Raw genomic sequence first — 12,235 nt, 5'->3', positions numbered from 1 at the left:
TTGAATTTCAGCAATGAAGTTTATTGCCTGAAGCAACTGAGTCTAATAAAATTATAAATATTCATTTCTTCTGTACCTAGAGGTATGCATCTTGATCAAAGGCCAATGAAACTTTTCGTGTTTTGGGTAACTTTATTTCAGGATAGCTTCTACTTACCAGTTAGTAACTATGAGAAGATGACTATTTTGTGTTCAGATTTAGAAAATATAAGCTGAGCTTCCTTTCGTAAAGTTGCAATAAAAGAGACCAACAGACTGGCTAGTGAAGAGCCGTTCATTTTCCAAAGACAGTTGTCCTGAGCTATGTCAGGCTGTCCTCCGCTTATTTTTGGTTAGCTCCCTCGACTCAACAACCTGTCCATTCAGTAAAAAAGCGTTGGGGGTCCCTGATGTGCACTTGTACTTCCCTGGGCATTTTGAATCCCAGAAACAAGACATATTGTACCTGCCCTCAAAGCGCTCTCAGTACAATAGGGAACATGAAGAATAAAAGAGTGTTCATGATGGGTCTCCTTTATCATCATTATTATTTACCCTAATATACGTTGGGAGGAACGGTTCAGGGTCATCTTCTAGATTAACAGGCTGTTCTTCCCATTCTTCAGTGGTATTATTAACGACAACTACCCAGGTCAAGTGCTCCCAGTTAGTATAAAATAACTTTAGTAAAATCCTAGTTTAAGTGCAGATCGTTAAGTTTCTAATTTTCTGTCCAGTCTTGATTTGGATGTGGCCTGTAACCCTGAAGTATGAGAGCTTTAACATACAACAACCCAGTAAGGTGCCCTGGCATTTTCACTAGATTTTATTTCTCTAAAGACTTTTGTGTAAATGGTATTCTGTGGATTTTGTCTTTTGTGAATTAAAGAGCAACAACGGCAAAGATCCCCAAAATACCAAAATGAAAATCTGTTTTGAAGGATGCAGAGTAATGATGTGCCTTTCTCCTTCCTCCTGGGAAAGAGTACAATACGTGGAAGGTAGTTCAAGTCCGTACAGTCATGCGGATAACCTTAGTGGGGAAAAGAACCACGGAAGGATCTTGTGTTGAAATGGAACTCCATATATGGGAATCGGGTTATAAATAATGTGGGAGTTACTTACTGATGCCTTCATGGACAGACTACAGTTTGGATATTAAAAACTCCATTGACTTCTGTGACGTATGTTTTGTCTTTCTTGTGCTCTGCCTAAGAATTTATCTCATTTGGAAGGAAAGTCATAGGGCGAAAGACACAAAGATTTTATATAATTTTAGCAATATGAATACAAATGCAAAGATCCTCAACAAAATATTAACAAATCTAATCCAGTAAAATCTAATCCAGTAACATAAGCAAATTGTTATACACAACCAGATAAGATTTATCCTAGGAATTTAAGGTTGGGTCAGCAGATAAAAACAATCAACGTAATACAGCATATTAATAGAATAAAGGACAAAAACCACATGGTTGCCTCAATAGACACAGAAAAAGCATTTGAAAAATATCCACTGTGCTTTCATTTAAAAAAAAAAAAAACCCAAAAACAAAGTAGGAATAGAAAGAAACTTCCTTGTGTGAAAAAAGACAGCTACTAAAGCTCCATGTCTGACATCACACTTAGTGGAAAATAATGGAAATCTTTCCCTAAGATCAGGAATAAGATAAGGATGTCTACTCTCACCGCCTTCCTTCAGGATTGTAGTACAGGTTTGAGTGAGGACTGCAAGGCAAGAAAAAAAAAGAGTAAAAAGTAACCAGAATAAAAAGGAAGAAGTAAAACTATCTCTAATTGTAGAGAATGGGATCTTGTAAGGAATCCATGAAAAAAGCTCATGGAGCTAGTACACAGTTGGAGCAAGGATATAAGATCAACATAAAGAAATTTATTGTATTTTTATACTAGCAATGAATAATACAAAAATGAAATGAAGACCGAAATGTAAATCCCACTTAAAGTAGCATCAGAAAGAACAAAATACCTTGGAATAACTTGAACAGAAGAGGTGTGAGACGCCTACGCTAGAAACTATGAAGCACTGCTGGAAGGAATTACGGAAGATTCACGGAAACGGAAAGACATCCATGTTCGTGGACTGGAAGTATTAACGTTGCTAAGATGGTGGTGCTCGCCAAATTGATCTACAGGTTCAATACAATTCCGATCCAAGTCCAAGTGGCAAGTCGATCCCAAATGCATATGGAAATGTGAGGGACTCCAATTAGCCAAAACCATCTTGAAAAGAAGAGTGAAGCTGGAGTTCTTGCCTGGATTTTAAGACTTGGTACAAAACCATGGTGTCAAAACTGTGTGCTGTTGGCATAAGGACAAACATATTGACCAACAGAGTAGATTGAGAGTCGAGAAGTCAAACTATTTATTGTCAGTTGACATGAGACATGGTTGCCAGGCACATCCAGTAGAGGTAGACTAGTGTCTTAAACAAATGGGACAGAGCCAACAGGTTAAAAAAGCGATGTTGACCCTACCTCACACCGTTTAGAAAAATTAACTCAAAATGAATGATACTCCTCCATGTAGGAGCTACATTTATAAAACTCTTAGACCAAATGATGGTTGTGCATTTTTGTGACCTTGGATTAGGCACGGGTTTCTTAGAGAGGGCTTCTCAAAAGCCTTGGGTTAGATCATCGTTTCTCAAAAGTGCAAGCAGAAAGAGGAAAATAGATAAGTCAGACTTCCTCAAAATTAGAACCTTAGTAATTCAAAAGACACTACTAAAAAAGTAAAAAGGCAATCCACAAAATGAGGATAAACATTCGCAAGTCGTGCATCTCGAGGAAAATTGGAAGGGGACGTGAACCATGAGAGACTATGGACTTTGAAAAACAACCTGAGGGTTTTGAAGGGGCGGGGGGTGGGAGGTTGGGGGAACCAGGTGGTGGGTATTAGGGAGGGCACAGATCGCATGGAGCACTGGGTGTGGTGAAAAAACAATGAATACTTTTTTTTTTTAAATAATTTTATTTATTTATTTGACAGAGGAAAGATCACAAGTAGGCAGAGAGGCAGGCAGAGAGAGAGAGAGGAGGAAGCAGGCTCCCTGCTGCGCAGAGAACCCGATGTGGGGCTCGATCCCAGGACCCTGAGATCATGACCTGAGCCGAAGGCAGAGGCTTTAACCCACTGAGCCACCCAGGCGCCCAAACAATGAATACTTTTACACTGAAAATAAATAGAAAATTTAAAAAAAAATTTTTTTGACAAGTAACATTTTATTTATTCTTTTTTTATTTCTTTTCAGTGTACCAGAATTCATTGTTATGTACCACAGCCAGTGCTCCATGCAATATGTACTCTCCATAATACCCACCACCAGGCACACCCAAACTCCCACCCCCGCCCATTCAAAACCCTCAGATTGTTTTTCAGAGTCCATAGTCCCTCATGGTTCCTATCCCCTTGAGTTTCCCCCAACTCCCTTCTTCTCTCCATATCTCCATGTCCTCCATGTTATTTCTTATGTTCCACAAATAAGTGAAACCATATGATAATTGACTCTCTCTGCTTGATTTATTTCACTCAGCATAATCTCCTCCAGTCCCGTCCATGTTGCTACAAAAGTTGGGTGTTCATCCTTTCTGATGGAGGCATCATACTCCATAACGTATATGGACCACATCTTCCTTATCCATTCATCCATTGAAGGGCATCTTGGTTCTTTCCACAGTTTGGCGACCGTGGCCATTGCTGCTATAAACATTGGGGTACAGATGGCCCTTCTTTTCACTACATCTGTATCTTTGGGGTAAATACCCAGTAGTGCAATTGCAGGGTTATAGGGAAGCTCTATTTTTAATATCTTAAGGAATCTCCACACTGTTCTCCAAAGTGGCTGCACCAGCTTGCATTCCCACCAACAGTATAAGATGGTTCCCCTTTCTCCACATCCTCTCCAACACACGTTGTTTCCTGTCCTGTTAATTTTGGCCATTCTAACTGGTGCTGGGAAAACTGGACAGCTATATGTAGAAGAATGAAACTCGACCATTCTCTTACACCGTACACAAAGATAAACTCGAAATGGATAAAAGAACTCAACGTGAGGCAGGAATCTGTCAGAATCCTAGAGGAGAACATAGGCAGTCACCTCTTCGATATCAGCCACAGCAACTTCTTTCAAGATATGTCTCCAAAGGCAAAGGAAACAAAAGCGAAAATGAACTTTTGGAACTTCATCAAGATCAAAAGCTTCTGCACAGCAAAGGAAACAGTCAACAAAACAAAAAGGCAACTCATGGAATGGGAGAAGATATTTGCAAATGACAGTACAGACAAAAGGTTGATATCTATAAAGAACTCCTCAAGTTCAACACACACAAAACAGATAATCATGTCAAAAAATGGGCAGAAGACATGAACAGACACTTCTCCAATGAAGACATACAAATGGCTATCAGACACATGAAAAAATGTTCATCATCACTAGCCATCAGGGAGATTCAAATTAAAACCACATTGAGATACTGGCGTTCCTTTCTTGAAAAATAGCACTGCCTATAGACATTTTAAAATTTATCTTTAAAATGAATTTCACAAAGTTAGTCCAGTTAACTAGTAAGATACATGTCTGCCCAGGATTGATTCTGTGATCCTAGCCTGGTAGCGCTCGTGTCAGACTTTGACCAGGAAAGCGAGCGTTGTCTGGTTCCTCTTTTTGCTCAGTGGTTGGGACTTTTAATTGGCCTGTGGTGTTTTGTTTTTGTTTTTAGCATTGAAGCGTTGTGGCAGTCCTGTGTTACTATCACAGCGTTTTCCTGTTTTAGTTCTTCTTGACATTCTCTTAAGTATATTCAAGCAAGGATGCCTTTCTTTATGGAATATATGTTGTCTGAATGCAAAAAAAAAGTGACCTTTAAAGAACTCTGATTTTAATTTTTAAATTTTTTTTTATTTGAGGGAAAGAGGAGCGCATAAGGGCTGTGGGTGGGAGGAGGTCAGTTGGAGAGAGAACAACAGACTCCCCGCAGAGCAGGGAGCACGAAGGGGCTCAACCCCAGGACCCTTAGGTCCTGACCTGAGCCAAAGGCTGACCCTTAACCGACAGTGCCACCCAGGTACCCCAGAAGAGCTCTTTAATCTAAAATGATCATTCAACTGAGTTGTCTCCAGCTCGCTTACTTCACTGTAAGAATCTACCTGAAATTCATCATACATAAGCTTCCTTGATGCCTCATATGATCAGCCTGGCCAAGAGAGCTGTGTGTTTCAGAGAGTTGTTTATTAGGATTCTAACAGTGTAAACATGCTCCTCATTGTAGTTGCTTTTAGAGGTCTTTTACATAGCACTTAGAGTACCCCTCGAAAACTCAAAGGAAGCAAACACTACCCCTAAGAGTGTATCCACAACATCAAGAGGGACGGATCACAGCTGAGATTCTCAGGTTCAACTTAAAGGCCCGCTATCACACTAACCAAAAAGACTTGTAGAGCCGCACATATATCCTAGGGAAGGTAGAGCATTCATTCTAAATATAGTGTAACGATCCCCATTTACCCATCCCTAAATGCGAGCAATTACGAACATGTCCAAAAGCCACTGGCAGGATAAAGAGAGAATATCCTGTTGAAAAGGGGGTTCCTGTGACCAGCCTGGGTCCAGGTCGCCCCACGTGAGAGACATTCAGGCATTTCTGAAGTCTAATGTGAACTGGCCTCCAGCAGGAATAAAAACACTCGCGGCATGACATTGCGAGCATTAAATTCTCACCTCTGCAAATGACCCCCCACGGTGTCCGGCCTGCGGAGGGCACCGGGTGAATTCTCGGTTGCTGTGTATGGTTGGTAGGAGACGTCACCCGACTAGTGGACACACTGAAGCAGGGAGGGGGTCAGACGCAGATGCCCCGGGTCCCCACACTGAGGCGCCTTCCCTGCGCATCCATGACACGTCTGAAGCCTGCACGTAACTGGGCCCGGTCAGATTTGGGGCGCACTGAGCAAGCGCAGGGTAGGAGCTCATCGTCCCCGACGTGAAGGGATTGGCGCTCTGCCCTCGTGGGTCCGTCGCGGCCTTTCTCCCGCTAACCCACCTCGGTCAGATCCGAGCCGGGTCGGGGGCTAGGACGGGGCGCCAGCCCAGACGTACGGGAAGGGGACAGAGCCCACCGCTGTGACGCAGGAAAGGCCGCGGGAGGTGGTGTTCCCCGGGGGCGGCTGCGGCTGGGGCTGGGCCCCTGTGGGGCTGAGAGCCGGGCCAGAGTCAAGTGTAAATGGGGAGGTTAGAACGCCCCAGGGAGTCCCAGAGCACTGTGGTCCCCACGTGGGTGACATTTCACTGTGACCGCCTCGATTACCGGCCACAGATCGTGTTACAAAATCCTGCCCTGATCTCTGAAATCCAACGGCAGAGGGCGGGGTCCTTTGTTGGGCGGGACTGCACCCGGGGTCGCCTCGGCCTGTCCGCGCGCAGAGCTGGCGCCCGCCGGTCACTAGCGGGGGCCGCAGGGACGGCCCTGCCTGTCTTGCCCTACGGAAGGAAGGGCCGACGGTTCGGAGGGCGGGTCGGTTGGTGGCGGCCCCGCAGACGCGGGCCAGGCCTGCGCCCCCCGCGCCCTAACGCGTGCCCCGCTTGTCTGCCCGCAGAGCCCCCCGGCGCGGACCCGGACACGCTGCGGGCCGGCGCGCGCGGCTTCACCGGCTGCCTGTCGGCCGTGCGCTTCGGCCCCGCCGCTCCGCTCAAGGCTGCGCTGCGCCCCGGTGGCCCCGTCGCGGTCACCGTGCGCGGACACGTGGCCGCCGCGTCCCGGTGCGCGGAGTCCGCGGGGCCCGGAGCCCCGGCGCGGGAGGCCACCCGCCCGCTCGCAGGTGGCGCAGGTACGTGCCCCTCCGCCCGCGGTCGCGCTCGCCGCCCGCGGTCCCCCACCCCGTCTGCACCCCGGGGCTGCCCAGGCCCTCGGTGGGGTCGCCTGGCCCTGCTCTGGTCTGGGTTTCCTGCTCCTTCCCGCCCCGCGGGGCTCTGCTCTCCTGTCGGACGTTTGCGAATGTCGCCAAAGTCCTCCTCCCTCTGCCTCTGTCCTTCTCCCTTTCTCTGCTGTAGGTGGTTCTGGACCGACAGACGGGGGAGAGCCCTTAGTTAGCGCTGACAGAAGTGGCCCTGCCGTCATCGGAGGTAACAGGGCTGTGAACGACCCGGGCCTCGGCGCTGCTGTCACCGCGGGCATAAACCGTGTCCGGGGTCCGAGCTGAGGGCCGAGGTCAACGGCAGGACACCCCTTTGCGGGCGCTCTTCACGGGCTTGTCCCCGTGTCGGCCTCTGCCGGGGCTGAGTGGGGCTGAGTGGGGGGAACGCATGGTTGCGCGGAGACGCTCTTTAAAGGATAGTTGCCAAACTACAGAGTAATAAGGTTTTTCATTTGAAAATACCCATTCATATCTCTCAGGAGATCATATGTACACATGTACGTATATGACATATTCACCTTTACTTCTTTGAACCGAAATAGCCACGGACCTCTCAGTCCATTCGCCCAAAACTTTTAAAAATAATATTAAAAGTAAAGCAATAGATGAGTTTAGAACCACCTAAACTATGCAAATTGTTATTTTCATAAACATAAAGATAGAAAACCTAAAGATTTTTCTAAACATAAATATACGGAAATGTTTCCTGGTGTCACTCTTATCTTAGATTTACATATATTTATTTGTATTTCTAAATGTAACTATTCACATATATTTGTATTATAAATACAGGTTCAGTGTCACATGTATTCTATACATGTGATGGTAAAACTGGATATAACACAGCTCTTTACAGCAAAGTTCTATAGATAAACCATATATGTATTTACATATATATTCACATATAACATATATTTATATTTTCTATGTACTTACATATATTTGACGAGGTACAAGTAGTTCCATCTTAAACATCTCCCACTGTATTCTCTGAAACAGAGTTTATTTAGGCCTGCTTTAAAAAATGAATATTCAAGTCTCCTCCTTATGACTCAGGGAACGCTTACATTTATTTACTTAGACTACTGGAATGTGTCCGTTGCAAACTCTGCCGGCTAGGAGGGAGCGAGCTGCTCTCCGTCCCACGGCTATTCCAGATAAGGGAGGTCGTCCCCAAGCTGGGGGACGCAGGTGGGTGTCCACTTCTCAGGCAGACCAGACTGCATCTGCCCACTGGGTTTCTGTTCATCAAGATGCCAGTTTTCTCCAGACTATCAGGAAGGTACTCAGACATTTTCAAGTGCTGACCAAATCTGTGTAAGAATGTGAACTTGCCCACTCCTATCTTAACCGCTTCTGTTTTTCTAATGAATGAGGTATAGGATCTTCTGATTTCACAACTCCAGGAACAAAGAAACATGTGTGTTATTTATAAAGTACACCTAAAAGGAATACTTTTGTGTTAAAATATAAATCAAGCCTTGGGGTGCCTGGGTGGCTCAGCGGGTTAAAGCCTCTGCCTTCGGCTCAGGTCATGATCTCAGGGTCCTGGGATCGAGCCCCGCATCGGGCTCTCTGCTCAGCAGGGAGCCTGCTTCCCCCTCTCTCTCTGCCTGCCTCTCTGCCTACTTGTGATCTGTCTGTCAAATAAATGAATAAAATCTTAAAAATATATATATAAATCAAGTCTTAATGCTGAACTGTTCTCATTTATTTTGAATGAGAAGACTTCAGTATAAAGCAAAAGGCTGATTTAAAATAAATTGACTTCAATGTGATTCATGTTTTTGAAATAGGAATCAAAGTCCAAACATGCGAAATGTCATGGCTGGTGCCATGTTTAGAGACAGCAACGATGGTAGTCAGATCGGTGCTAGAACAGAAGGTGTGGTCTTTGGAGCTGTATCGCCTCTGGTTAAATATCACTGGCAAGTTGTACAAAGTAAGTTGCTCCAATATTATTCCCCTGAGAAATCCTGCTTGGCTCCTGATAGACGGAAGGGAGAATCAGAGCACACGGGGTGTTAGGGAGGTAACAACTCAGGTTTCAGGCCCCTGCAACTCACTTGGCTCTGTCTTCGATCTGTGCGGTGGCTGGCTGCTGCGTGGTGTGTCAGCTGCCAAGTATATTGAGCTGCAGTGCAGAATCCTGGGTGGAATCCTCGGTCCTGTGTCCGAATAACCACAGACCGTACCACATGTAAAGTACTTAGTCTGGATAAAGAATCATCCCCAGCAGGTGGACTTTTCCATGTGCTGCCCTCCATCACCTCTCCTCTTGCAAACAAAGGGAACAATACAGGAAGGGGAATTAACCTAAATCATGTCTCACCTGGTACACTGGAGATCATGGAGCGTTTCTTGCCAAGGGATCCATCGTGTCGATGGACAGGCAGAGAAGGACACAGATGTGTAGATGGATGGAGAGACAGACAGAACTTAGTGCTTGTCACAAACACATTCACACTGGGATTGCTGAAAGGAAAGTATGGAAGGCATCGGATGCATTAGTCACATCATCTCAATCTCTTCAGAGAGCAGATGAAGACAGAGGTTGCTCTAGGACCCTACCAAGTCTCACAGAACGAACAAACTAGTACTCAGTTACATACATAATAACATCCTGGGTGTTTGAAGGTAACAGTGACAGTGATTGGATAATCAAGTGGCCTGATCACTGTTACTGAGTTCCTGTCCCTGACACTAAAACTGGATACAATGTAGCTCTTTAAAGCGAAGTCCTGTAACAAAACTTGAGAGTAATTAAAGTGACAACTGTTTGTTGTCAGGTGAGGTACAAGGTGTAGTGAACGCGAAGACTGTTCTACTTGTTACTGTTAAGACTCTTTCCAGAGGTTCTGAGCATCTGCTCATGAATCCCTGTGACTGGAGGCACCCACCGAGCTGTGAGTCTGTTGGGCTCCATTATGCTCTTATCTCTGTCCCAGAGCATAGTGAAGAATCTTCATTTAACAACACGAATTTGGATTCATGTAACTAAACAGTAATGCATTTTCTAACATTTGCTAATTGCAGTATCAATGCCTTTGTCAGTTATCTTAAAAGTGTTTGACTGATGAATGCTTTTTTGGTACCTCCCTGTTTGGGTATGGATTAACACTCATTCTTTAATGAGTATGGCAGCTTGAGCAAACCCCTCTAGGCCTCATCAGACCGTCCCAACACTGGCAGCCCTTGAAAAAAAATCAGAGGAACTTCTAAAACAATATTGGTGCCCAAGCCTCCCACCGAAGATTCTGAGCTATTGTCTGCCGTGCAGCCAAGGTTGAGAAGCACTGACACAACTAACACTTCAGTACTTAAAGCATTACCAGCAAAAGATGTCAAATAATCTACTTTCCCTGTCGCTGAATATTGTCACTCTCTCTACAAATTTTTAGTACAGTGGTGTATCAGTTATCTACTGCTGCCTGACAGATCACCACCCATGTAGAGCTTAACCCAACTCCCTTTTAGTATGTCCGGGTTTCTGTGGGTCAGGAGTCTGGGCAGAGCTTAGCTGGGTCCTCTGCTCAGTGTCACAGAAGCCTGCAGTTAAGGCGTCAGCCGGCGTTGAGGTCTCGTCTGGAGATCCCTCTGGAGAAGGATCCACTTCCTTCTCCGCATGGGTGTCGACAGCATCCAGAGTCTTGGAGCTGTAGGGCCGAGAGCTTCTCAATTGTTGCCGGCTGCCCTTAGCACCTAGAGGCTGCCTGCAGTTCGATACCATGTAGGGATTCCCATATGGACTCCCACCATGACTGCCTGCCCCCTTACCGCCTGCAGGAAGAGGCACGGTCCTGTAAGACAGGTGCTACCGTCTCACATACCTTAATCGCACAACCAAGGTACAGCACATCACCTCTGTTGTTTTCATTGGTTAAAAACAAGCCACAGGCCCTACACACAAGCACCCGAAGGGGGTCACGCACAGGGCCTGGCCCCCAGCGGCAGAGATCACCTAAGACTCTTCTAGCCTCGTAGGAGGAACTGCTGCCCTCACCACAGAACTGTAAATCCGCACAACGTCCGCAGCAGATCTTTTTAACGTACTTGCGCATGAGCGTTTAGTTGCTCTGTGACAAGTCCATACACTCCATCCTTTTAAAATAATGAAAACGTGCTCGCTTGTGAGCATGCAGTGGGGGCATGACCTAGAGGCCACGCTGTGGTTCTGAATCTTAACAGGAGGGCACCAAGCGAAAGCCAGGCCACTAGATCTTTAGCCTAAAGGCATAAAACTGCTGGATCCAAAGGCCGTGCGGACGTAGAAGTAAACTCAGTGTTCCAGGAGGTCGGTGCCCACTTTCCCGACGATGCGCGTGTGAAGTGCATGGGCTTGCTCTCAGCTGCGTGAGTCCCGCACGTTGCAGGTCTGAGTTCTGACTGCGCCTCCCCCTTCTCTCACCAGGTGTGATCGCGGTGGTGGCGTTTGTCGTGCTCTGTCTCACCGCCGTAGCTGCTCGCGTTTATCTGCAGAGACGGTTGTACCAAAAAACCGAGTCAGCTGTCCCCCCGGCTGGAGACGGCGTCGAGACGGCTCTGAAGAGTGAGGTCAACGTGCAAAGCTCGGTCGGTGAGAGCCAGAGAGAGTGCTTCTTCTGAAGGGCAGCGGCGCCTCACTTCGGGCTCTGGTGACGGACTTTCTCGCTAAGCGGGGGGCTCCCAGCCGATGAAGCCCCCCCCCCGCCCCCTAGACAGGTGGCCGTCCTGCAGCACCGTCAGCTTGCTCGCGTGCGGTCCTGGGAGGCTCTGCTCCGTGCTGCCTCATGACCGGTGTGTGTAGAAGGACTTGGCTGGGCCCGTTTACCCCTGTGCGGTGGGTCTGACTGTCGGGCCCGATCGTCGAAAATTCACACGTGGTTTGCATAATGACTTTCGGTTTGAAGTGAGAACAAGGATGTGAGCTCTGGTCCTACTCTCTTAAAAATGAGACCCGGAAGTTTATAAAAGTCAAAGTTGGACCCTAGTGTTGTGTGTTGCGTGGAAATCTGTGTTTTGCCTCCTTTATCGATCACCTGCGGATGCTTCGAAGCTGGGAAGTGCTTCTCCGATGGTCTTGGAGTGCGTTTCTATCTTCGTGTGAACCAGAGCCCACGGGCCGAAAATGCACTAGCAACCTAGAAAAAAACATTTTTTTTTGGCCGGTTGTTTTTATGATCTGTCTCTTTTAAGTCAGTTTGCATACATTTTTAGTGATGAAATGAATATTGAATGTCAGCTATGAAATTGTAGTATTTGGTTCATTTACGGAACAGAAAAATTCATAGGTAGCAAAGCGCGTAAATCATTCTAGTCTGTGCTACTTTGCTTTTTTTTTCTTTGT

General features: G+C 46.4%; 1 protein-coding gene across 1 annotated transcript in view; it reads left to right on the top strand.

The window, feature by feature from the left end:
• LOC308353667 (contactin-associated protein-like 3) overlaps nt 1–11,514 on the top strand; it is a gene marked incomplete at its 3' end in the record, with an annotated part of 131,814 nt that extends 120,300 nt beyond the window's left edge. The window contains exons 20-22 of the mRNA XM_080820646.1: nt 6,592–6,822; nt 7,046–7,117; nt 11,321–11,514. Of these exons, the coding sequence (XP_080676772.1) occupies nt 6,592–6,822; nt 7,046–7,117; nt 11,321–11,514 (497 nt within the window). The remainder of the gene's footprint in view (nt 1–6,591; nt 6,823–7,045; nt 7,118–11,320) is intronic.
• Nucleotides 11,515–12,235: the final 721 nt, after the last annotated feature.

The sequence above is a fragment of the Martes martes genome (genome assembly GCF_963455335.1).
Source record: "Martes martes genome assembly, chromosome: 12".
Lineage (NCBI taxonomy): Eukaryota > Metazoa > Chordata > Mammalia > Carnivora > Mustelidae > Martes > Martes martes.
Note: the sequence above shows the minus strand (reverse complement) of the source record. Positions and strands in the feature narration are given on the sequence as shown.